Source organism: Natrix helvetica (genome assembly GCF_964273705.1).
Source record: "Natrix helvetica genome assembly, chromosome: 10".
Classification (NCBI taxonomy): domain Eukaryota; kingdom Metazoa; phylum Chordata; class Lepidosauria; order Squamata; family Natricidae; genus Natrix; species Natrix helvetica.
This window is the reverse complement of record NC_138561.1, coordinates 22,309,285-22,331,681: the sequence shown is the minus strand read 5'-3', so window position 1 is coordinate 22,331,681 and position 22,397 is coordinate 22,309,285. Positions and strand designations below refer to the sequence as shown.

The following is a 22,397-nucleotide window of genomic DNA, read 5'->3' as shown; positions in this document are numbered from 1 at the left end:
CTCTTATAGCAGTTGCAGCCCAAGGGCCTTGCCAGCGCCTGGCACCCGGAGAGACGCAGAGGTTGGGCAGGTTGAATCTCTCCCAGATCCTCTCTCTCTTGCGGGTGTCTCTCCGTTGATGGTGCCCCTGTGGCAGCCGTGAGTCCTGCTCTATTGAAACGGAGTGTCTGTAGGATGGATCAGGATTGATGGTGTCCCCTCCACCTGTCCCCCTTCTTCCTTCTTCAGCCCCTCTTCACCATGAGTGCCCAGCAGCAGTCCATCCAGGCTTTCACCCCCCAGAACTACGAACAGCTGACCAATAAGTTTGAACGGGAGCCGGTTAGTCCTGGCCGAGGGAGTGCGGCACGAGGGAGGGGGATCCCCTCGTTCAAGGGGGTGGGAGGACCCCCATCTCTCCCCCACCCGTTAAAATGAAAGGGAGCCCTGCCGTGGTGGGCTTGGGCTGAAGGGGGAGGGGGGCCGCCAAGCTGCGCCCTTCTGACCTGGGTCTCTATTTGCGGCCCTCAGCTGGCCATGCAGTTCATCACCCAGTACGGCTACGAGGACGTCGCCTGGGCCCGCATCGAGGGCAGCTCCGGGTCCCTGTGGAGCATCAGCCCCCCCAGCCGTGAGCAGCTCTGGCAGGAGCTGCACAACGGCTCCTCGGACATCACTCTGCGCTTCACCTGGAACTTCCAAAGGTATCTCAGACCAAGGTGGAAAGGATCCCTTGCAGGGAGGGGCGCTGCCTGCTCAGCCAAGGCTGCCCCTGCTGGCTTTGTGAGTTTGCCTGGACCAGCCTTGGGGGGCTCCCGAGGTGGCTTCTTCCAGCACGTCAAGGCTCAGGACAGGAGTCTCCAACCTTGGCAGCTTTAAGACTTGTGGACTTTAACTCCCAGAATTCCTCAGCCAGCCATGCTTAGGGGGCTGTGGGTGCAAAAGAGCTCCCTGGATGGAAAGAGGGGACGGAGGGATCTGAAGCCAGAGTGGGGGATGCTCCTCTTCCACTTTTCCTGGATCCCAAAATTCCTTTCCTTCCTCCTCCTCCTCCTCCTCCATCGTCAGGGATCTCAGCAAAGGAGGGAAAACGGAATACACCAGCCAGAAGCACACTATGGACCTGAACCAGAAAAGCCTCGTGAGGCAAAATTTGGCTGCAATGCTGCAGGGCATCCATGCAGCCCCTGTGTGAGTCCCCCCCCCCTCCGCCCCTTCCAGCAAGACACCCATGGCCAAGTCGGTCAGTGACTCTGTGGGGCCAGCAAGGTGGGGGAAGGGCCCCGATTGCAGGGGTCTGAATTGACAGCCTGCAAAGCCTGAAGCCCAGAGTGGCTTCACCCGTCTGCAAAGGCTCCCTGCGTTTTAGGCTGCCCTATCTCCCTGTTTTTTGTCCTTGTTCCAGGCGGATACCCCACCTCTTCCCACCCTACATACGGGCACCCAGTGGCCCCGAGGCAGACCCAGTTGAGCCCCTGCTCCCAGGTGAGGACACCGGACGGAAACTGCTTTGCACAGACTCAAGACTGACATTTAATTCCCCAGTTCCTCTCTCTGAGTTGATGTGGGTTCCCAGTGCTAGTTGGTAAAGACTCCAGGGGCCAGAACCCACTCCCACCCCCAGCAGCAGAAATGCCCGCATGCCATTGTAAGAACAGCCGGGGCAGTTTTGTGGCTTTTTAAGGTGGGGGGAGCACAAAGGGCTCCATTTCCCTGTCCCTAAAAAGGCCAAAATCATGCCACAGACATTTTTGGCATGCCTTCCCTGCTTGTCTTTGAGAGAGAGCTCAAAATTAGTGCTGTGCAGTCAGGAATCTTGTTCCTGAACTTTGGTGACACATAGCTTGAAGCCCCAGTAAGAGCAGCAGGAGGAATAAAAAAGGTCAAACAAACAGATGCAACACCTTCTTCCCTCTCCCCGTCTCCTCTCCCAGACGGAGAAGACAGCTACCTGGATGTGGAAGTGCAGCTGCAGCAGCAGAGGGTCAGGCCTGGGAATAGCAGCACCAGTTTCCTGGAGTGGTGGATGATCCAGCTGGCTGACTGCCAGGAGGAGTGCCATATCCTGCCCATGGTCATCTTCAGCGACAAAGTCAGCCCCCCCAGCCTGGGCTTCCTGGCAGGATACGGGTGAGTGACCAGGGGGGATGCCAGGTGCGTTCGGAACAGGGAGAGCCGTACTTAAGTGTCACAAGGATAGGCTGTGTTGGATTCAAGGAAGCAGCAGGAAAGCTGGGCCTGATATCCCCCCCCAATTGAATGGGGGTCCCTGGGCCCACCTGGCTTTGCTGCAGCTGGCCCACTTTGATCCCCCCTCCCATGACAGCACCCAGAAGTTGGTTAAATCCTGTGTGTCTGAAATGCCACCAGGTTTTCTTTGCTCGCAGATGTGAATAGCTTCCAAACATTTAGCCGCCTAAAAGGGGAAGGGTCCCCAGTGTCCCTCCCACCCCACATGGCCATCTTGCCAAGCTCCTCTAAGGGGAGGGGGTCTTCGTTCCGCCTTTGAAATGATACAACCCTCCACGCACAGATCAGAGAGGCAACGGTTGGCCATTCGGTCCCTTTTCAAGGCTTCCTCGGGATCAGCAAAGGGCTGAGGTGGCGCCCAGGCTGAGCCTTGGGATCAGGGCCCGGGGATCCTGCCCAGCCAGCCTGCTGGCGTTGCGTAGGTCATGCGAATGGTGTTGGTGGGAGGGCTGCATGTCGGGGTGAGCTGCGCAGGGGCGCTACACAGGGTCTCGCGCTCTCTCTGCTCAGGATCATGGGCCTCTACGTCTCCATCGTGCTGGTGATCGGGAAGTTCGTGCGAGGCTTCTTCAGCGAGATCTCCCACTCCATCATGTTTGAGGAGCTGCCCTGCGTGGACCGCATCCTGACCCTCTGCAGCCACATCTTCCTGGTTCGGGAGACGGGAGAGCTGGAGTTGGAGGAGGAGCTCTACGCCAAGCTCATCTTCCTCTACCGCTCGCCAGAGACCATGATCAAGTGGACGCGGGAGAAGGACTGAGGAGGGAGGGAGCCCCCCTCAACCCCCAAACAGCCCCGGGAGACCCGCAGCTGGAACTGGGCTGTCGAGCCAGCCAGATTCCAGTCCTGGACACCAACTCTTTCTACCCCGCCTCTTCTGCTGGAGGCTCTGGGGTGGGGCAGCCCCATAACCTGAGCCACAGTTGAAGACACACAAAACACTTTTTGAAAGACTTTTCCTTCCTTCTTTTTACAAAAAAAAAACAAAGATATCACCCTGTCCCAAACCTGGACTCCCCTTTCCTTCCCCCACACAGAGACCAGGAAGCGAATGGCCGTCCTGCTGCTGAAATGCCCAGAGCCCCCTCCCCCATCTCTGCAGCCACTGCCTCGGCCTCACTGATGGGAACAATCTACAAACTATTTTTTCTACAGGAGGCCATTTTATTTATACAGATCTATACAATAAAAACAAAGCTGTGATTTAAAAAAAAGGTGGTGGGAAGTCAAGGTGGACTTTGGGGGACGAAGGAGAGAAATTCCTCTGGTTCAGCAGCCGAGCTTCTCCAGAGACGCTTGGAAGAGTTTTGGTAGAGAGCTTAAATGAAGCCTTGGGAGGGGTCTGGATGAGGGTGATGGCCAAGAAGGAACCTGTTTTCCTTGGGACGCTTCGTAAAACTTTGGTGAGCAACACTGCTCCCTTTGTCTCTTTTAGGATTTCAATCCTATGTACAAAAATAGAAATTCAGTCCACTTGGGCATCCGAGGAGGTGCCAAACTGGCAGATGGGAAAGATCTGGATCCTTCTTGGCTCAGTCTGTCCGTTGCTCAATCCAAGATGATTTCTCTGCTTGAAAAACACTCGTGGAAGCAGAGAGTCTGGCCTCCCCCGGTGCACCCGATGCAAATCAAGCATCGTCTTCAAGCAAGAATTCCTGGATTTCTTGCTTCATCGCAGCCCTGCAAAGAAAGTGGAAATGGGCATCACCACAAATCTGGTTTGCATATCACTCTAGACTAGGGTTTGTTCGAACAGCATGCCAATTCCTGGGGGATTCTGGGGTTGAAATCAGTGGTGAAATTCAATTTTTTTTAATACCGGTTCTGTGGGCGTGACGTAGTGGGCGTGGCAGAGGAAGGACACTGCAAAATCCCCCTTCCCTCCACACTCCAGGGACCAGCCAGAGGTGGCATTTGCTGGTTCTCTGAACTACTCAAAATGTCCTCTACCGGTTCTCCAGAACCAGTCAGAACCTGCTGGATTTCACCCCGTGTTGAAATCCAGATATCTTAAAAAGTTGCGGTGGGGAGGGCAGATGGAGCTCAGGTGGAATTGTTGGGGTCTCTCAGGTTGCTTTTCTTCTTGCACCCATTTTGTTACTCGGACAGCAATGCACCGATAACAAAAGAGCCGGAAAAAGTCCCAGCAGCCTCTTTGGGCCGCACTGCTGTCCTGGGGAAAAGCAACACAATCTCGTCTCTCTTGGCACAAATTCCTCCAGGCAACAACCTTGCCCCTACCTGCATTGCTGGCGCTCGGCCTCCTCATGAATGTATGGCGGGAGAGACTCCACGCAGCTCTGCCAAGGGAAGGTTGGAGTGAGTAAGGGCAGCAGGATTCTACCGGCCTTGTTACTTTGACAAGGGTAGCCCCTTAATTACCCTCAAACCGTAGCGGGGCACCCCAACTGTCCCCCACAGCGTAACCTCAAAGGCTCCTCCAAAGCCAGCACAAAATCCCAGCAAACAAAATCTTTAACCCAAAGTGAAGGCCCAACCGACTGCACCCCTTGTAACTCAAGCCACAGAGCGGTTTGTCCTCAGCCTGGCGGCTTCTGTCTCGGGCCCAGCCCTGGGAGCAGTTGCAGCCCTTTGCGTCCAGGCGTACACGAGCCCTTCTGCTTACACAAACTCTTCCTTGCACACCTACCAGCTCCTTGACTGTTAGGCGGCAGCCATAGCAGAGCAACGGGACCAGGTGGGAGCTCTCTCTGGGGGGGAAAGCAGAACGTCGGTCACCAGTGCTGCCTAGTGGTTTATTTGGGGAGGGGGCCAAAGACAGCAGGAGGGCTCATCCACACCCAGCAGAACATTCTCTCTGAGGGCTCTCACCTTTCTGCTGGGGGTTTTCCGCAGCAGCCTGCCTGGATGTCGCCTCTGCAGCCTCCCTGCTCAGCTGGAGGCGGCTGGCTGAGCTTCTCTGAGAGCAGCGTGGCCTGCAAGGAGGACCCGTCCTCTGTCAGGAAACGAGAGTGGCAGCCCCTGAGAGCTCGTCCTTGGGCCAAGAGGCAGAAGCCTCGACAGCTGAAGCTGGGTTCTTATGCCCTGCAGCCAGCAAACCTCGCAGCGCCCAGAGCTCAGGGGTTGAATACTTCTCTCCTGGACATGTCAAAGCAGCAGCCAGTCGCGGCTTTTTCATCTTTCAGCTCCACCAAGCAAACTCTCCCGGCTCAAGCGGCAAGTTTGCATTTTATCCCCATGCCTGTTTGGCAAAGCAGCAGGGAGGGAAAGAGCCCCCCCCCCCAATATTTCAACCCCCAGGTTGCACCAAGGAGGACTGGCTGTAATTCTGACACCGTGAAGGTCTGGCTAGCATCTCCGTCCTTGCCTGTTCTAGACTCCCCAGCAGCGACCAAAAGTTAATCTAGAAGTGAGTCCCTTCCCCTCCCCCCCAAGAAGACCACTTACCAACATTGGTGTCCAGGGGGCAGAGGCAGAGGAGGCAGCGGGCCGGTGCTCTCAACACATCAGACTGGACCTCTTGAGGAGCTGTACTCAGCTTCTCTCCTGTCCTGGAAGAGACCAAAGGAGGCTTCAGGAAGAGGCCTGGAGGGAAGCCCACCTCCTGCCTGGCCCATTCACGCTACCTGCACCTCCTGAAGGGAGGACATACAACTCCCTTTGGAACCAGATGCCACTTGTTTTAACAAGGCGCTTGCAAGTCGGCAGCTGAAAGAATCCTCCCATTAAAACGCAGGCAGAGGGCTGAGCTGGATTTTCAGGAAACAAGCCAACATCCCCACCCCCACCCCTCTAGCTTGCCCTGCTTTGCCCACAGAAGCCGGGAAACGTAAGCAATGCTGCAGAGGGCCCATGAGTGTGAGGGAAGGGAGTCATGCCTAATGGTCACCACTGCTGAACCTTTGCCAGGCACTTCGTCCAGCAGTTTGTTGTCCTTCTTTACCAGACAAGGGGAGAGACACTCACCGGTAGACTGTGCTGAGGGTGGAGGGAAATTCCGACTGCAGCTTGCAGAGGAAGCTCTCTATCAGGAGGTGGATACTGGCTCTGTCAGAGGCCTGGAGGAAGGGAAAGCCTCAGTCACGGCTGCTCAGATCCTCCTGACCCACCGAAGGGGATCCTCGCTCCCTTCCACTCTGTCTCCAGCCAAATTCCCAATGGACACCTACTTTGGTGTCCAGTCCAGGCGTGAAGACTGTGGGCACCCTGAAGAGGTAGTTGTAGAAAGCGATCTCTTTGGCAGGATATTCCCGCATCGGACGCAGGATCAGGACGTCCCCATAGCGGCTGTCCAAGAAGCCCTTTGGGGGAGGAGAAAGAAAAAGGGAAGGGGGAGCAGTGCCAGATCAGAGAGCAGAAAGGCAGAGCTGCTCAGAGGCAACAGGCACCCTTGCCCCACCACATCTCGGGGGGATTCTGGGACAGGGATTGAGCCAGCACAGGGAAATTTCCAACTGGCTTATCTGGCCACAGCATGGAAGCCTAAACAGCAAAGGCCTTGCTTTTCTTCTATTTCTAATTATTCTGTCTGTCTGGGAAATGTTCCTCAGTGGGCTTATCCTGGGGGAAACGTGAAGTTTAGCCACTGGACTCTATGCAGGTTTAAGTTAGGACTTCCCTTCCTCTTCAGGGACAAGACCTGGCTTCATAAAGCTCAAGGATGTCTAGACCACAGAGCAAGGCCCTGAGGGGCCAAAACATGGAGCACACTGTGTCCAGTGGGTGGGGAAGCTGTGAGCCACTTTGTTCTCACCGTGTCCAGAGCCAGGAAGGCCCCCCGTCCCAGAGAGAGGTTGGCCAGCAGCTTCACGCTCACACGGGTGCAGCTGTCTCCCACCATCACCTTCGTGTATCCATTTCTCCGAGCCACCTGCAGCATCAGGTGGGTCCTAAAAAGCAAAGATCTCTCTCCCGTTCCAGCCAAGAACCTGGGATCCAACCAGGGGCCCAGAAAACAATAAACCGTTTGTTTTCCTAGAAACAGCAGCCTAGAATGCCCCAGAATCCGCCATCTAGAAGGACCGGATGAAACGGCCTTTTGACTAGGAAACCCACTCTAAGTCCAGGGGCTGCTTGCAAAGTCATCCTTCTATCAGGAACGTCAGCCGGTATGAGGCTCCTGAGCTAAGAAAGGGCACTGAATGAGCCTCTCTGCTAAGAGGGCTAGAGAGCAAGGATGCGCGAAGACCCCTGCAAGGCTCCGTTTTAGTTCTCATCCAGCTCACAAGGTGGGCATTCATAGCTTCACTCAGGATCTGGGCAAGGAGCTCACCGGAGAGTCTGCAGAAGCTCCTCTTTTGCAGTTAGGGATCTGACACCCCCAAAGAGGCGGGCCAGCTCTTCCGCATGGGAAGCAAGGGAAGAGCCGGCTTCCTCCAGAACCGCCAACCGTCCCTGCCACGAGAAGCCTTGCATGCTACACTCTGCCAGCTGGTCCCCCAGGGACGTCGCTGTGTCCGCCCTCTTCTCCCGCTGCTGCTGCTGCTGCTGCTGCCACCTCGTGAAATCAGCCACTGCTTCCTTGTAGCTGGGAGCCTGGTCAGGAGGACTCTGGGTAAGCGAGTTCAGGACAGAAGCGGGAAGGTCAAAGACCTATGAAAGAGCAGGAGGACACAAGTTGGGTCAAACGCAAACGGAAGGAAAAGTGTCGAGGCTGCACAAACTGCAATTGCTTTGACAGATTTTCAGAACTAGGAATTATGTTTCCTTCCTGCCTTGTCAAGCTCAATGCTGCTTTTCCCTTATTCTTTTTTTTTTCTGAAAGTGACAATCCTAGAAGTGCATCTATGTTATCAACTTCCCCTTTCACAACAAGTTTTCTCTGACCCTCTGTTATTTTCTTTCCATAAGACAGAAGTGGGCAGATTAATCTGGGCCAGAGTTCATACTCCGTGCACAAAGGATTATGCTTGATGGAGGAATGATAATCCTCTCCTGCCTGGGGTCTTCCTAGGATCTGCCTTTCTGATGCTCTTACTCAGTGTTTCCCAGTTTCTCAGAAACTTCTGGATATGTGGAGCTCAACTCCCAGAAATCTCCCCAGCCAGCCCCCAAATTGCTGAGGATGAGAAACACCGCTCTAATTCAATTTGCTAAACAATACTGCTATTAATAATAGCATTTCCTTCCAGGCAAATCACATCAAAGCAGCCAGCTGGCTAAGGCCATTGCTGTTGATGCCACATCACCAAAATGTGCTGCAGGGAGGGTGCTGAATCTCAGCCATATTTACCTCCTCCAAGAACACCAGATGATAGGGAAATCCTGTGGCTTGCAGGATAGCCTCTACCTGACTGCAGGTTTTCACTCGCTCGTCCAAACTCCGTCCACACACAGCTCCCTCTGCACAGCAAAACCAAAACTGTCAGCAAGGTGAGGTGGCTAGCCTGAAAGAACTTCAACAGCCCTGGGAACATTCTCTGCCTTGGTATCTTCAACCATGGAAGATGCTGGGCTTGCAGTGAGTGAGACCTGAGGACTTGAACTCAGACAGCTAGGAATTCTGGGAATTGAAGTCTGCAGGTTATAAAGTTGCCATAGAGGGCCACCCCTGATTTAGAAGGATGGGTCACCTCTAATTTCAACCTTTCAATGCCCAGTAATGCTTGACAGTTAATATGCTCAAAGGGAATCGACTTTGGAAACCAACTTCCCTCTGCATCTCTCAAGAAAGCAGCCATCTTCGCAAGCCGCAATATTTCAGCCAAAACAAACTGCCCGCACAATCACTCTGCCCCCCACAAATTATGGAGAACGCACAAGGCTGCCAACACCAACCGTCAATGTAAATTATCCCTGGTCTGAAGCGAAGTTTCTTGGGGGCTTCTCGGTTGAGGCCCTGAGAAGAGGAAGCAAAGCAGGCTTCAATTCAAAAACTTTACCCAGGCTATCCTGCTTCATCTACCAGGGGCTTCTGCTGTTTGGCTGCCCCTCCTGCTTGGAAGTCAAACATACCTCTTGCACCTGCCTCAACATTGAGCTGGAAGCAAGACCCCCCGAAAAAGCCAGGAGAACCTAAAACAGTAGGGAGAAAGCATCACAAAATTTGTTTCCTGTTTTTAGTTGCCATCCTGCCCGCCTCTCTTGCCCTGAAGCAGTAGAGATTACGACAGGACCTTCTCTCCAGGGTAAATGCAGCGATTCTTCCCAAGCATGGCACGGAACTTGTGAACGAAATAGTCCTTGAAGCAGCCCCTGCAAAGAAAAAAGCCCAGACTCATTGCCAAGGGAAAAAATTCTGCACAAGGACAGAGAGGCCAGTTCTGAATTATTCAAAATTCTGAAACGTCCTTCAGTTGCCCAGGTGAACTTACTTGCAGAAGGCATCTCCAGCACGAATGCTCACCACCGGAGGGCCATGCTTGCACTTGACGCAGTTGGAGTCATAGCTTGGAGAAGAGAAAGTGAAGGTCAGGTTGCAAAAGAGCCTTACTGGATACCCAAACCTTATTCTCTCCTGCATCTCTCCGCTACGGAAGACAGTGGCAAAAAGCAATCCTTCTTTCATATAAACAGTGTTTTATCAGCCGTGGCAACTTTTAAGATGGATAGACTTCAATTCCCAGAATTCCTCAGCCTACCCATCAATCCATCCATTGGGCTGGGGGATTCTGGGAGTTGAAGTTTACCCGTCTTAGCCAATCACATTGTACATATGTTGTGCATTGACAAGAAAGGTTTGAATTGAATTAAAAGTTGCCACAGCTGATAAAACAACTGTCTGAGCAGGTGTGCTGACTGAGTAAGGGTCTGCTTTTCTTTTTGTAAAAAGTGTTTTTTTTAGAGTCATACATTTACAAGTATACATTCTCATACAGTTATTCTTATCACATTTGAACTTTTAAACATTTATTTTTCCGTATAAAAAAATAAAATATATGATTGGGATTGGTTTGCTTACTATCCCATAGACCAGGGGTGTCCAAAGTTGACAACTTTAAGACTTGTGGACTGGGGAATTCTGGGAGTTGAAGTCCACAAGTCTTAAAGTTGCCAAGTTTGGACACCCCTGCCATAGACCTATTTTGTTTCGCTGCCACCCTACTTTTCTTTCCTTTTCTCCCTCCCTCCCGTCTCTCCTTTCTTCTTTCCTCCTCTCCTCCTTCCCCTTCCTCTCCCCTGCTCCTCTCTACCTCTTCCCCTTCATACTTCACATCCCTTCTTCCCTCTCTTTTTTTTAACGGCTTGCTTAAGCCAGGGGGGTTCAAACTTGGGAGCTTTTAAGACTCCCAGGCTGGCTGGGGAATTCTGGGAGTTGAAGTCCCAAGTCTTAAATCTCCCAGGTTTGGACCCCCCTGGCTTAGGCCCAGTTGGCTGAACAAGCCTCTCTTTAAGATCGGAATCGGCAGGCCTGCGACTGGCCTCATTACTGGTTCATGCAATGGTGGCTTGTTCAACCAGCCACGGATTGCCTGCATGCTTCCCCTCGGCCGAGGCCAGCGGGCAAGGCTTCCTCACCGGCCCCGGGGCTCCTCCCTCGGGAGCGGCTCCCCTCCGCAGCCGCCCTCCTCGCCGTCGCACATCGCCGACTCCGCTGTTGCGCGGCCTCCCTCGGCCGGGAGACCACAATTCCCAGAGGGCCCCTTGGCGCGCCGCGATGACGCCACGCGGTGGGGAAGTCTCGCGAGAGCCGCGGGGAGGGGGAGGGAACTCTGGCACCGTCCCTGCCTGGGACGCGCCGAGGTCGCGGGGGCGATGACGTAGTTGGGATGCGCCGCCTCCCCCGCCCGGCCCCCCCTTCCGCCATGGCGGCCGCGATGTTCCGGAGCTTGCTGGTGTCGGCGGGGGGGTCCCGCGAGGCGCCCTCCGCCGCCGCCGCCCCCGCCCCGCCGCCGCCTCACCCGCCCGAGCCCGGCGCCGCGCTGGAGGCCCAGTTCAGCTGCCCCATTTGCCTGGAGGTCTACCAGCGCCCCGTCCGCATCACCCCCTGCAGGCACACGTGAGTGGGTGGGGGGGCGTGGGGAGGAGGGGGCCAAGGGGCCCGGACGGAGAGGGGCGGGGGAGCGAGGGGAGATCACGGGGTCTCCCCAAGACCCCTTGCATGCGGGGGGGCACAGCGCCTGGGGAGGGGGCGCTGCAGAGATGTTCCTGGAGGGGCTGATGGGCAGCCGCTGCAGGGAAGCATCGGAGGGGCCCAGCTTCCCCTCTCACCAGGGAGGTTCCTGCTCCTGCATTCTTGGATTAAGAGGTTATTGGGGGGGGGGGTCCCGCTTGGCGCTTGGAGAGGAATTCCTAAGCCCGGGAAGCCCCAGGGGAAGCGAGGCAGGTCTTAAAACCACAAGACCTCCTTCCATAAATGGCAGCAAATGCTCCAAAAGCGTCTTGTCAATTGTGTTGGTGCAGAGTTCATGGTCTACTACAGGGGTCTCCAAACTGGGTAGCTTTAAAGACTTGTGGGATCCTGGGAGTTGAAGCCCACAAGTCTTAAAGTTGCCCACTAGAGAGACCCCTGATCTTGTAGATGTTCTGTTTTTCTTTGGGCCTCCTCATGGCTGAAGCCCACCACCACCACCCCTCCTGGGAGAGGAACCCATCCCCTCTTCACATTACCTTCTGAGCAGCATGTGTAGTTTTCCCACAACTCTCCAGGCTCCGGGAGAAATCAAGCTTTCTCCTTCCGTAGGTTCTGTGGGGAATGCCTGCAGCCCTGCCTCCAAGTTCCATCTCCCCTCTGCCCCCTTTGCCGCATGCCTTTTGACCCCAAGAAGGTGGAGAAGGCCTCCGGTGTGGAAAAGCAGCTGTCTTCCTTCAAGGCGCCATGTCGAGGCTGCAGTAAAAAGGTAACCTTAAGGGCTTGTGCACATAGGTGGAGGCAGCAAATCTGGATAATTATAAGCCACCCCGCTTTTGTGACTGGCCTGTAGTTAAAAAAAAAAAACCTACAGAAGGCTTCCAATGAATATGCATCCTCTCTTCATCCATCTTGTATCCCAGGTGACCCTTGCAAAGATGCGATCTCATGTCACATCGTGTGCTAAAGTCCAGGAACAAATGGCCAACTGTCCGAAGTTCGTGCCTGTTGTCCCAACATCCCAACCTATTCCAAGGTATTTCTTTCTTTGTGGGTTTGAGCCACTCCCCAACTTGCTGGTTTTAGAATACCTCCTGCACTCTCAAGCAAGGTTAGGAGGGAAAGACAGAGTCGGGCATCTATTTAATAAGAAGTTAGAAGTATTGTCCTTGTAGGTCACTGTTTCTCAAGTTAAGCAGTTTGAAGTTATGTAGACCCCACAATCCCAGAATAGGATGGACTTCAATTCCCAGAATTCCTCAGCCAGCATGCTGACTTGAGATCCACCCATCTTCCAGTCACTGAACTGTGCTGCTCACCCTTTCAGCAATATTCCAAACCGGTCCACGTTTGTCTGTCCCTATTGTGGAGCACGGAACTTGGATCAGCAGGAGCTAGTGAAGCACTGTATGGAGAATCACCGCAGTGACCCCAACAAAGTGGTGAGTTGCGTTCATGTCCCTGTTCGGTGAAACAGAAAGCCAGATTAGCAGAAAACTGGGAATAAGACGGAAGTTGTCTCTTGAAACGAGGGAGAACTTTTGCCTATTTCCTCCCCCTGTTTATGCCGTAGCTGGAGTGCCCTGCCCTGCTTTTGCGAACCGGGGATAATAAAACGCACCTCTGCATCTGCAGTGGCAGATATGCTTCTCAGACTGTGCTTACCTTGTCCCTTTCATTTTGCATGTGGGAGCTGCTAAAGAAATTAAATCTGTCTCGGGAGATTTTGGCTGTATTTCCCTCATATAAAATCATGGAAATGTCGTGGAGATCTAAAAGCATGCCTCCCTTTGTACCAGCTTCATTTAATTGCTTAGTTTGTGTATGATCTTGTGATCGTTTAGAGTTTTATTTGATGGTGCTGTTTAATATCAAATTTTATGGAGCACAGAATGTGAATACATCTGCATTTAGGGTGTTTCATAGCAAGGCATGTGTTTTCGAAGCTGGATTCTGTGTGCCGTGCAACAGGAAATTGTTCTGTTTTCTTTCTCTTCCCCCTCCCCCCCCATCAAGCCATCACACCATTGCTTTCAGCTATCACCCTTATCCTGGAATTGAGTGTTTTTTCTTCTTTGTTGACCGTCCTCTTCTCCCCTCCCTTCCTGGGTGTTCCAGGTCTGTCCAGTCTGCTCAGCCATGCCTTGGGGGGACCCCAGTTACAAGAGTGCCAACTTTCTACAGCACCTCCTGCACCGGCACAAGTTTTCCTACGACACGTTTGTGGTGGGTTTTGCATTCCGCAGCATCTTATTTCAGTAGATGGTGCCTGCTGCTTCCAGACCCCAAAGGCAGCAGGAGAATCACCTTTAATAATAAAAGCGGAGCAAATTGCCCGGGTGGAAGGAGGGTGATGGCAACATTCCTCTTAGCGTTCTTTATGTCCTCCTCTGGTAAAAGTGACTGCCCTTTCGGTGGCCTCAAATAAGGTCACAAGAATTCGTTGGTATCAGGAGGTGTTTTTCTCTGCCCCCCCTTTGTGGATGTAATAATAGGCACAGGTTTCAAAACATCCTTGTTCCCCTTCTACCTTACCCTGCTCAGATCCCATGTGAAATTAGTGTGTTCGGTTCTAAAGGACAGTGATACAGATTAGAGTGACTTCCAAAGAAGACCACCAAAATGGTGGAAGGTCTAGAAACCAAGCGGGTGGGTCTGGATAGATGTACTCTGCAATAAAGGGAACTGAAGGAAGGCAGCCATCAACATTTCTGAAGGACGGTCACCCAGAAGAGAAAAGGGGGCTTATTGCTCAATGGGCAGGAGCAGAGCCAGTGGGCCCAAACTGCAAGGAAGGAGATTCAAGCTAGAGCTAACAATATGAACTGTCAGCCAGAGCTGCCCCTGTGAGGAGATGAGGTGTCCTTCATTGGAGATGGTCAGGCAAAGGTTGGGGGGTCATCGTAGCTGAGGTGTATTAGTGGGGGCTCTAGGTGACCTCTAAGCTCAGGCTGAACTCCAGCCTGCCATGCATGGAAGGGGGGGGGGGGAAGGGGGGCTCTTCCACTCTTTGGTCCCTCATTCTCCTCTCTTCTTTCCAGGACTATAACATCGATGAGGAAGCGGCCTTGCAGGCAGCCCTGGCGCTCTCCCTCTCGGAGAACTGAGGGCCGCTGACACTGCAGAGCAGCAGACAGGAACTGTTGCACATTTGCCTGACTCTCTCCCCCGTCAGAGCGATTCGCCGCTCATCCTGCCCGTCGGCTCCCAGAGGGGGGCTGTCGCCGTCTCCTCCGCTTTCATCTTGCCTCGTTCGGCCAGGGAGCCTCTTCCTCAGGGCCGGGGCAGCAAAAAGGGGTGCTTCTCATTTCCCGGTTCCAGCGGACCTGCTCTGTACTACCCGTCGGACGTTCCCCACGCCACTAAGTGCAGATGGTATACTTTATTAAGACGCTTTTAATACCGTTTCAGCACCATCAGCCCTCATTCCGTTAGCGGTTTATATAGCAACAAAACATTTTGTGGGGGAACTGTAGTTTACATTTTTTTTTAATTGCCTGTGTCTTTGGGTTAATTCACTGGATTTTTATTTTTTATTTTGGGGGGGAATCAGCATGGGAGACTTAAATCTTGTACGAATATTTATTACGCGCTTGGGTGCCTGCTCCTTGGCCATCGTGGCGAGGGATTTTGGGATCAACGGGTGCATGGAAAGCAGCCTTCCAAAGAGGTTTGTGATGGCCAAGCAAGACCAGGTGGCCATTCCTGACTTGAGCATAATTGTTTAGCCAAATCTCTCCCTCCTGTCCCCCCAACTGACCTTGCTCATTTTGTATCTGCTTTTGTGATACTCTAGAAGTTCTTGGTGGTTTTTTTCTACATCTCTCCGTGTAACAAATACTCTTCACGTTTTATAGAGAGAATACAAAGCAGTTAACCCTTGATATTGCAATATCTGTGTTTGATTAGAAACAATAGTATTTTTATGGAACATTATTTTTCAAAGTATATTTTTTAAAGAAAAGCGCCCTGGGTTCCAGATCTTCGGGCCCTGAGGAGGGAGGGTCTCAAACCTGGAGGGAAGGAGGCGCTTCCTTTGGTTAAGTTCTGAGCAATGGGTCGGTGGTCTGTTTTAAGGGTTTGAGGATTATTTGTTCTCTGCAAGAAAAGGAGGGGGGGACAACTTTGGGGGCTTTCTTCAAGGCGCCTTTTAAGGGATTGTTGCAAGTTGTTATTAAGCAGAACTGCTGAGGCTTTATTATCCAGGGGTTCGGATTCTGGGTCAATGGGCCTGAAGGAGACTGGAAAGAAATAAAAGCTGTGAATAAGCTCCAACGGGGTGTGTCTCTCTGCGTTTTCAGAGCAGCCTTAACATTCGTTCGGCTGTGAATCCATCCACGGCCGTTTCTGTGCGTTGGACAAACCAATACTGCAGTTTATTCAGTGAAGTATGCAAACCGTGGCTTCCTATACAAGCCAAGCTCCCACTTGAAATAATAATAATAATAATAATAATAATTTAAATTTATTAGCCGCTCCCTTTCCGAAAAGGACTCGGGGCGGCGTACAATGGAGTAAAAAACATATAACATTTACATAAATCCATGACATACATAAGTACAAAGACACACATGTTCGGAGGAGGTTAACAGATACAATACATAGACAATTAAAAACCATTAAAATACCCTAATTACAAAACCCCATGTACAATCCAAATTCAAAATGTTAAAAAACAGACAGTCAGGAGGAGTACGAGAAAATTACGGTTGAGCCAGGCCAGATAGTTGGAAGAGGTGGGTTTTCAGTTGTACACGGAAGGAGCGGAGATCGGAAGTAATCCTGATGTCCCGGGGGAGGTCATTCCACAGGGCTGGGCCCATCACAGAGAAGGCTCTGCTCCTGGGTGTCGCCCCCCGACACTGTTTGGCGGTCGGCACCCGGAGAAGTCCCTCTCTGTGAGAGCGGATTGGTCGTAGGGATGTGTGGGGCAGGATGCGATCCTGCATGTAACTAGGCCCTGTGCCATGGAGCGCTTTAAAGATCATAATCAAGACCTTGAAACGCACTCGGAAGACCACAGGAAGCCAGTGCAGCTCGCGCAGGAGAGGTGTTACAGGGGAGAATCTAGTCCTCCCCATGATCACCCGCGCGGCCGCGTTCTGGACCAACTGTAGTCTCCGAGTGCATCTCAAAGGAAGCCCCATGTAGAGAGCATTGCAGTAGTCCAGGCGAGACGTCACCAGCGCATGGGTGACTGTGCGTAGGGCATCCCGGTCCAATAAGGGGCGCAATTGGCGCATCAGGCGAACCTGATGGAACGCCCCCCTTGCCACGGCTGTTACATGGTCATCCATGGACAGCCGGGCATCCAGGAGGACGCCCAAATTGCGCACCTGTTCCATAGGGGCTAGTTGCACGCCCCCAATGGCCAGAGATGGAAACACCTGGTTGAACCGGGGCGCCGGAAGCCACAGCCACTCCGTCTTGGAAGGGTTGAGTTTCAGTCGGTTGCCATCCATCCAGATCCGTACGGCCTCCAAACACCGGGACATCACTTCGATGGCCTCATTGGGGTGGTTTGGGGTGGAGATGTATAGCTGAGTGTCATCAGCATACAGATGATATCCCACCCCAAAACCACGGATGATCTCGCCCAGCGGTTTCATGTATGTGTTGAACAGGAGAGGCGAGAGTACCGAACCCTGTGGCACTCCACATGTGAGAGGCCTCCGGGTCGATCTCTGCTCCCCTGCCAACACACGTTGCGTCCGGTCAGTGAGGTAGGAGCCAAACCACCGTAACACGGTGCCCCTGACTCCCAACCCCTCCAGCCGGTGCAACAGGATACCATGGTCGATGGTATCGAAAGCCGCCGAGAGGTCTAATAGGACCAGGATAGAGGAACAACCCCTATCTCTGGCCCGCCAGAGATCATCCACCAATGCGACCAAGGCCGTCTCCGTGCTGTGCCCGGGTCGGAAGCCGGACTGGCGCGGGTCTAGATAATCATTTTCCTCCAGGTGGCGTGGGAACTGCTGTGCCACCACACTCTCTACAACCTTCGCTAAAAAAGGAAGGTTGGAGACTGGACGGTAATTGACTAGGTCCGTCGGGTCCAGGGAAGACTTCTTGAGCAGGGGTCTCACCATCGCCTCTTTCAAGGCGGCTGGTAGAGACCCCTCACCCAACGAAGTGTTCACTAGGACCAGGAGCCAGTCACGTGTAACCTCCCAGGATGCCAGTACAAGCCAGGAGGGACACGGGTCCAATAAACATGTGGTGGGTCGCAGACGTCCACGCAACCTGTCCAAATCCTCGATGGCAACCGAATCAAACTCCTCCCAAAGCGGACCCTCAAGACTCGCCACGGGCGTCTCTACTGAACCACTGAAGGGGGTCCATCCCATCCGGATTTGAGCGACTTTGTCATGTAGATATTTCCCAAACTCCTCTGCTCTACCCTGTAAAGGGGCTTCCCGCGGCCTCTCAAACAAGAGGGAACGAGTCACCCGAAACAAGGCGGCAGGGCGGTTATCTGCAGACGCAATAAGGGCGGCGCAATGTTGACGTTTGGCCGCTCTTAATGCCACAAGGTACGTCCTCAAATAGGCTCGTGCCTGTGCTCGGTCAAATTCGGAACGAGAGGATCTCCAACGACTCTCTAGGCGTCTCCTTTGGCGTTTCATCACCCTTAGCTCCTCGGTAAACCAGGGAGCCAGGGTGGTTCGTCGCCGCAGGAGAGGCCGCAAAGGCGCCACCCGGTCCAGGGCCCCGGTAGTCGCACTATTCCATGCGTCTACCAGGTCCTCCACTCGGGGGCGGGTCAAATCCACAGGAGGTGGCCCAAGCTCCGTCTGGAACCTATCTGGTTCCAACAGGCGCTTGGGGCGGAACCATCTAATACCTACCGGTTCCGCCTCCTCGCGGTGTGGGGTAGCACCAGGGAAGTCCAGCCGGAGAAGATAGTGATCCGACCATGACAGGGGAGTAATGGCTAAGTCCCCTATTCCCTGATCACTCATCCACCGGCCTGAGACAAAAACAAGGTCCAGCGTGTGGCCTCCCTCGTGAGTAGGGCCCTGAATTAACTGGGTCAGGTCCATGGCTGTCATGGAGGCCATGAACTCCCGAACCCCCTCAGACGCTTCTCCCATCGACGGCAGATTGAAATCCCCCATCACTATAAGGTTGGGGGTCTCAATCGCCACCGATGAGATCAGCTCAAGGAGTTCAGGCAGGGCCGCTGATGTATAGCGAGGAGCCAGGTATACTATCAGCAGGCCCAACTGCCTCCCTGGGCCCCATCTCACAACAAGGGACTCACACCCGGATGTCTGTGGCACGGTGAACTCTCTCGGCTCAAGGTCTTCCCGAATAATCACTGCTACCCCGCCGCCCCTCCCCTGGGCCCGAGGCTGATGAAATGCTCGATAACCTGGTGGGCACAATTCAACGAGGGGTAAACCTCCCTCGGAGCCCAACCAGGTCTCGGTTATTCCTGCGAGGTCCGGCTCCCCCTCCAAGATAAGATCATGAATGAGGGGGGCCTTATTAACAACGGACCTCGCGTTGCATAACAGCAGTCTCAGGCCTTGGGCCTGTGGAACCTGACCACCTAGTATGCAGGGGTTGGTACAAACGACCGGGAATGACCAAAAACCCCGGTCTCCCAACCGACTGCGCGTTCTTAATGTGTCCTCGCACCTGCCCCTCCCCACGACCGTTGGTATCAAAGAGCCCTGTAATGGAATGTTATCCTCCCTTTCCTCACCCGCTCCATTCCTTCCTCTTTCGACCACACCTAATTGCCTGGCTCTACTATCACTCCTGATCTGGTCCTTCCCCCCCCCACCCTTAAAACCCTTTATAAATTTTAAAAAACAATTAACTAAAAAACCCCTTAAAGCACGCTTCCTCCACCTCTCTGGGTTAACAAACCCGTCCTCGAGGTGGGCCCTTGAAAGGGCTGGAGGCCATAGCTGCGAGAGGGGGGACTCTCGCAGTAGCAGCAGGTCTACTCTCGAGTAAAGCATAATAAAGGGCCAGCGCTCATCAAGTGGGTGCTGTCGATGTTAATGTAAGTTAGCCAAAACCACATACATCCAGATGAAACGGATGAAATAGTCCTGGTAGAGATAGGCAGATGGAAATAGTCCACATAGTCCACATCGTAGATGAAAATGATGGGTTAATAATAATAATAATAACCAGCTGGTGAATATGGAAGCTTGGGCTGGAACTGAGACGAAGGCCGCAGTGGGTGGTAGAAATAGGTAGCCCTAGATGAATGAGGGGGGTTGTAATCGCACGGGGGGGGGGGTACAGGGCAGCCCTCCGCACAGGCCTCTGATGTACCACTAAGTCCATGGCCTGTGCTCCAGCGCCTCTGTCTCCGTGGCCTGCCTTCAGCGCCAATCATTGATAGTCCTCGATCTGTCCAACAACCCTCGGCCGTTTTTGGGCCTGGAGAAGCGTTCCGACCTCCCCACGGCCTGCCTGTGGCCTACCTTCTGATTTTTTTTCCACTCCTTCTGGCGCCTCCGGCCTCGCTCCATTTTCCTTCTTCCCTCCGGCGCCTCGGGCACCATCCGGGCCTTATTCTCCTCTCCGCGGCCCTCCCGCCGGTCTGAGTTCGCCACGACCGGCGCAATTCGGACCGCTCGGCTCTCGGCTCGGCTCGGCTCTCCGCTCAGCTCTCCCACGACTCTCGACTCTCCCTTGGCTCTCCCTGAGTCGCTGCCATCCCGTCCCGGCTCCTTGGATCCTGATTCTGATTCTGATCGGCGCCGCCTTCCAATCGTTCTCCGGCCTCCTCCGCCCCCCCATTCAAGGCCTTGCCGCTTCTCCGCTCCGCTCCGCTCCGCTCCGCCCCGCACCAGCTGGTGCGCCATCTCCCTCGCTCCTGCCCGGGCAACCAGGCAACCAAACGGGCCAATTCGGGTCCCAGGCAGAAGGCAGGGTGGTCAGCCAACAGGAGTTCCGACCCTCGGGATGAAAAAGAGGGCCGGCAGCATCCCCAGCCCGAAAGAGAGCTCCGCGTGAACGGAGCTCAGAGGTAAACCTCCATTCCCTCCGGATGCCTACATACCCACATGTAGTGGCTTGAAAGTGGCTTGTCTTTACTCATTGGGCTTGTAGAAACATGTCTGACTCACACGAGTGTCCAGTTCCTCTGCAGCTTGGTTGGCTGCTCCTGGAATATGTTCTTTTGAGTATCGAGTAGCTGTGTCCGTGCTCTGGTGATAGTTACTCGGGTGAGGCAGGAGCCCCAAAGCGTTTATCTGCTGCCCTGCTCCTGTCAGCATCACAACCCTGGCCTGTGGCTTTTTGGTCAGCCAGACTGGCTATTGCAGCTTCAAAGCCTTCTCTCCTTTGGCGTTTTCCATTAAGGAAGCCAGAAGAGTTCGTGGTTTTACTACATTCCCTCCCTCCTGAGAACCGAAAGGGTGCAGAAATGGGAAATGTATCTCTCTTCGGGAAAAAAATGCAAGGGAATTTTTGAATTTGGTTGACAATCAGAGTTTCTCCGTTTCTTGGTAAACCTTTCTTCAGTCTCATAGGGAAAATAGTGGGTTATTGTTTTCCAAAGTCGAAGGATATAGCAGCCATTTCCATTGATACGTAAGATTGTGAGAATGTGAAGGAAATATATGCAAATGTGCCCTTACCATCCTCCTCCCCCATTTGTATCCCATATCCTTCCCCCCCTCAAAATTCTCAAGTTATTACCTGCTCTTCCTTGGTTGACAAGAGAAGACAATGCAACTGTTGAGCATTTGGTAAGGTCTCTGTTATCTAGATGGAGATGCTATTCATTCCACCCACCCACCATTTGATGGCTTGACCTGAGGTTCTCCCCCCCCCCCAGCCCCCAACACTCTAAAACTTTCCTGGTCCTAGTGGCTCCTTTGGCGTCTCTCCAAGAAAGCCTGCATTCCTTAGACAGCTCAGCCTTATATAGCCGCCTGCAATTCAAGGCCGTCTGTGCGTTTGACCAGACACCCTCCCTCCCTCCCAAGTGCCACTTAACATTCTCTGCTAGGTAGAAGGGCAGGCAGTGAGCTCATACAAGCGCCCTCCCAAGGGGGGGGGGAGGAAAAGAAGGCCATCCCTTCTGCCCTACTTCATGTCCCCTTGGAGGTCAGGAAACCGCTTTGGCTTCTCCAGCTGTGCTCTGTTGGGAGCAGCCCTCCCCTGCACCAAGAGTAGCTTTACTGGAGATGGCTGCATTTCTGGGTCACCCAAACTCTCCCAGGGGCCCACCTGTGCCCAGGAGGAGGCTCACTCTGAGGGACCCAGCCCCAACCTCATGAGGTCCACCTACAGCTCTTTGTGCCCCCCAACTAAATAGATGCGTAGTGTAGTAGGAATCAATTCCCCATCCTGCCCCAAAACTGCCACATCTTGCAGGACTGTAAGCTCTGAGGAACAGCTGGAACTGCCTTGCCCAGAAGGGAGGTCTCTAAACAGCTGCCTGGAAAGCTCTCTGGTTGCAAGGGAGTAAACAATAATAGAAGGCTGGCTGACCCTCCTGGTGCATAAGGAATGCTCTTCCTCTGTTCCTAAAAATAGAACCAGCCGCTGATAGGTATTTGGAAGTAAAAGGGGGGGGTCCTTTTCATCCCCCTTTTGAGCAAGCAGGGGAGGCAAAACCCCAGGGAAGACCCTGAAGAAGAGGAAATCTGTGGCCAGGTGAGGGAACTGCTTGGGATGGGCTCAGGCTGCAGCTCCCACCCTGCCCTTCCTGGATCTCAGCCGCCTCCCTCCCCTGCTCTCAGGTCCAGTCCAATCAGTTCGCAATCCCTGGAAGTTGATGGAGCAGATGGCAAAGGCAACGGCCAGGGGCAGAGTGCTTTTTTTAAAGAAACGAACCTTAGCCCAATTTCCAGTCCCTGCAGCCTTCAGGGTTTAGCCCGGCCCTGGCATGTTTTCCCTTCCTTTATACAAACCAGGGCCAAAGATGGGACCCTGACTCCAGTTTTTCATCCATCCGTCCCAAGTGCAGGATGTTGCTTGGGCTGCTCTGAACTTCTCCCAAAAACCCTCGGTGCTTCTCTGGTGCATCAGCCTCTGAGGAAGCCCCGGGAAACTTCAACTCTTCGGTCCTTTTTGTGATGCTGCAGAAGTCTCTCCCCGACGCCCCCCCCCATCCTGCGCCGCTCCTTCAGGCGCTCCTCCCAGCCTTTGCGCAAAGTGGAGGAGAGGGGTTAGGAGCAACGAGGGGTCCGGCTCTCTCCGCCCAAACGAAGGGACC

General features: G+C 53.6%; 3 protein-coding genes across 5 annotated transcripts in view; 2 read left to right on the top strand and 1 right to left on the bottom strand.

Annotated features, from left to right (window-relative positions):
• Window positions 1-3,217, top strand: part of PIEZO1 (piezo type mechanosensitive ion channel component 1 (Er blood group)) — a 55,070-nt gene extending 51,853 nt beyond the window's left edge. For both annotated transcript variants that reach the window (XM_081963695.1, XM_081963694.1), the window contains 6 exons: window positions 229-321; window positions 511-683; window positions 1,048-1,170; window positions 1,385-1,464; window positions 1,914-2,109; window positions 2,740-3,217. In XM_081963695.1, the coding sequence (XP_081819821.1) occupies window positions 229-321; window positions 511-683; window positions 1,048-1,170; window positions 1,385-1,464; window positions 1,914-2,109; window positions 2,740-2,989 (915 nt within the window). In that variant the 3' untranslated portion in view covers window positions 2,990-3,217. The remainder of the gene's footprint in view (window positions 1-228; window positions 322-510; window positions 684-1,047; window positions 1,171-1,384; window positions 1,465-1,913; window positions 2,110-2,739) is intronic.
• Window positions 3,218-3,372: 155 nt separating this feature from the next.
• On the bottom strand, window positions 3,373-10,803 carry CTU2 (cytosolic thiouridylase subunit 2). Of its 2 annotated transcripts, XM_081963696.1 has the most exons (15): window positions 10,648-10,803; window positions 9,504-9,578; window positions 9,306-9,384; window positions 9,145-9,204; window positions 8,968-9,028; window positions 8,423-8,532; window positions 7,463-7,782; window positions 6,944-7,079; window positions 6,360-6,491; window positions 6,157-6,248; window positions 5,638-5,741; window positions 5,062-5,185; window positions 4,880-4,940; window positions 4,471-4,529; window positions 3,373-3,909 (listed from the first exon to the last, which is right to left on the bottom strand). In XM_081963696.1, exons 1-15 carry the CDS (start codon window positions 10,710-10,712, stop codon window positions 3,858-3,860), a joined length of 1,530 nt encoding a protein of 509 aa, XP_081819822.1. In that variant the 5' UTR covers window positions 10,713-10,803; the 3' UTR covers window positions 3,373-3,857. The 2 variants fall into 2 exon arrangements, 1 of the variants encoding a protein (XP_081819822.1); XR_014176287.1 differs by lacking the exon at window positions 3,373-3,909 and having other exon boundaries at window positions 5,062-5,165; window positions 10,648-10,779.
• A 95-nt stretch (window positions 10,804-10,898) lies between these two features.
• On the top strand, window positions 10,899-15,475 carry RNF166 (ring finger protein 166; the record flags this gene model as incomplete). Its single annotated transcript, XM_081963700.1, has 6 exons — window positions 10,899-11,128; window positions 11,813-11,969; window positions 12,124-12,236; window positions 12,528-12,642; window positions 13,319-13,426; window positions 14,242-15,475. The coding sequence occupies 6 exons, from the start codon at window positions 10,899-10,901 to the stop codon at window positions 14,305-14,307; spliced, it is 789 nt and encodes a 262-aa protein (XP_081819826.1). The 3' UTR covers window positions 14,308-15,475.
• Window positions 15,476-22,397: the final 6,922 nt, after the last annotated feature.

Bases quoted from the DNA above. Each gene is read 5' to 3' on its own strand.
- CTU2 (XM_081963696.1), bottom strand. From the start codon at position 10,712: ATGTGCGACGGCGAGGAGGGCGGCTGCGGAGGGGAGCCGCTCCCGAGG. The intron at 8,533-8,967 runs GTTGGTGTTGGC...TTTGCTGTGCAG, and splicing joins AGGGATAATTTACATTGACG to AGGGAGCTGTGTGTGGACGG. The intron at 4,530-4,879 runs GTAGGTGTGCAA...TTCCCTTGGCAG, and splicing joins GCCTAACAGTCAAGGAGCTG to AGCTGCGTGGAGTCTCTCCC.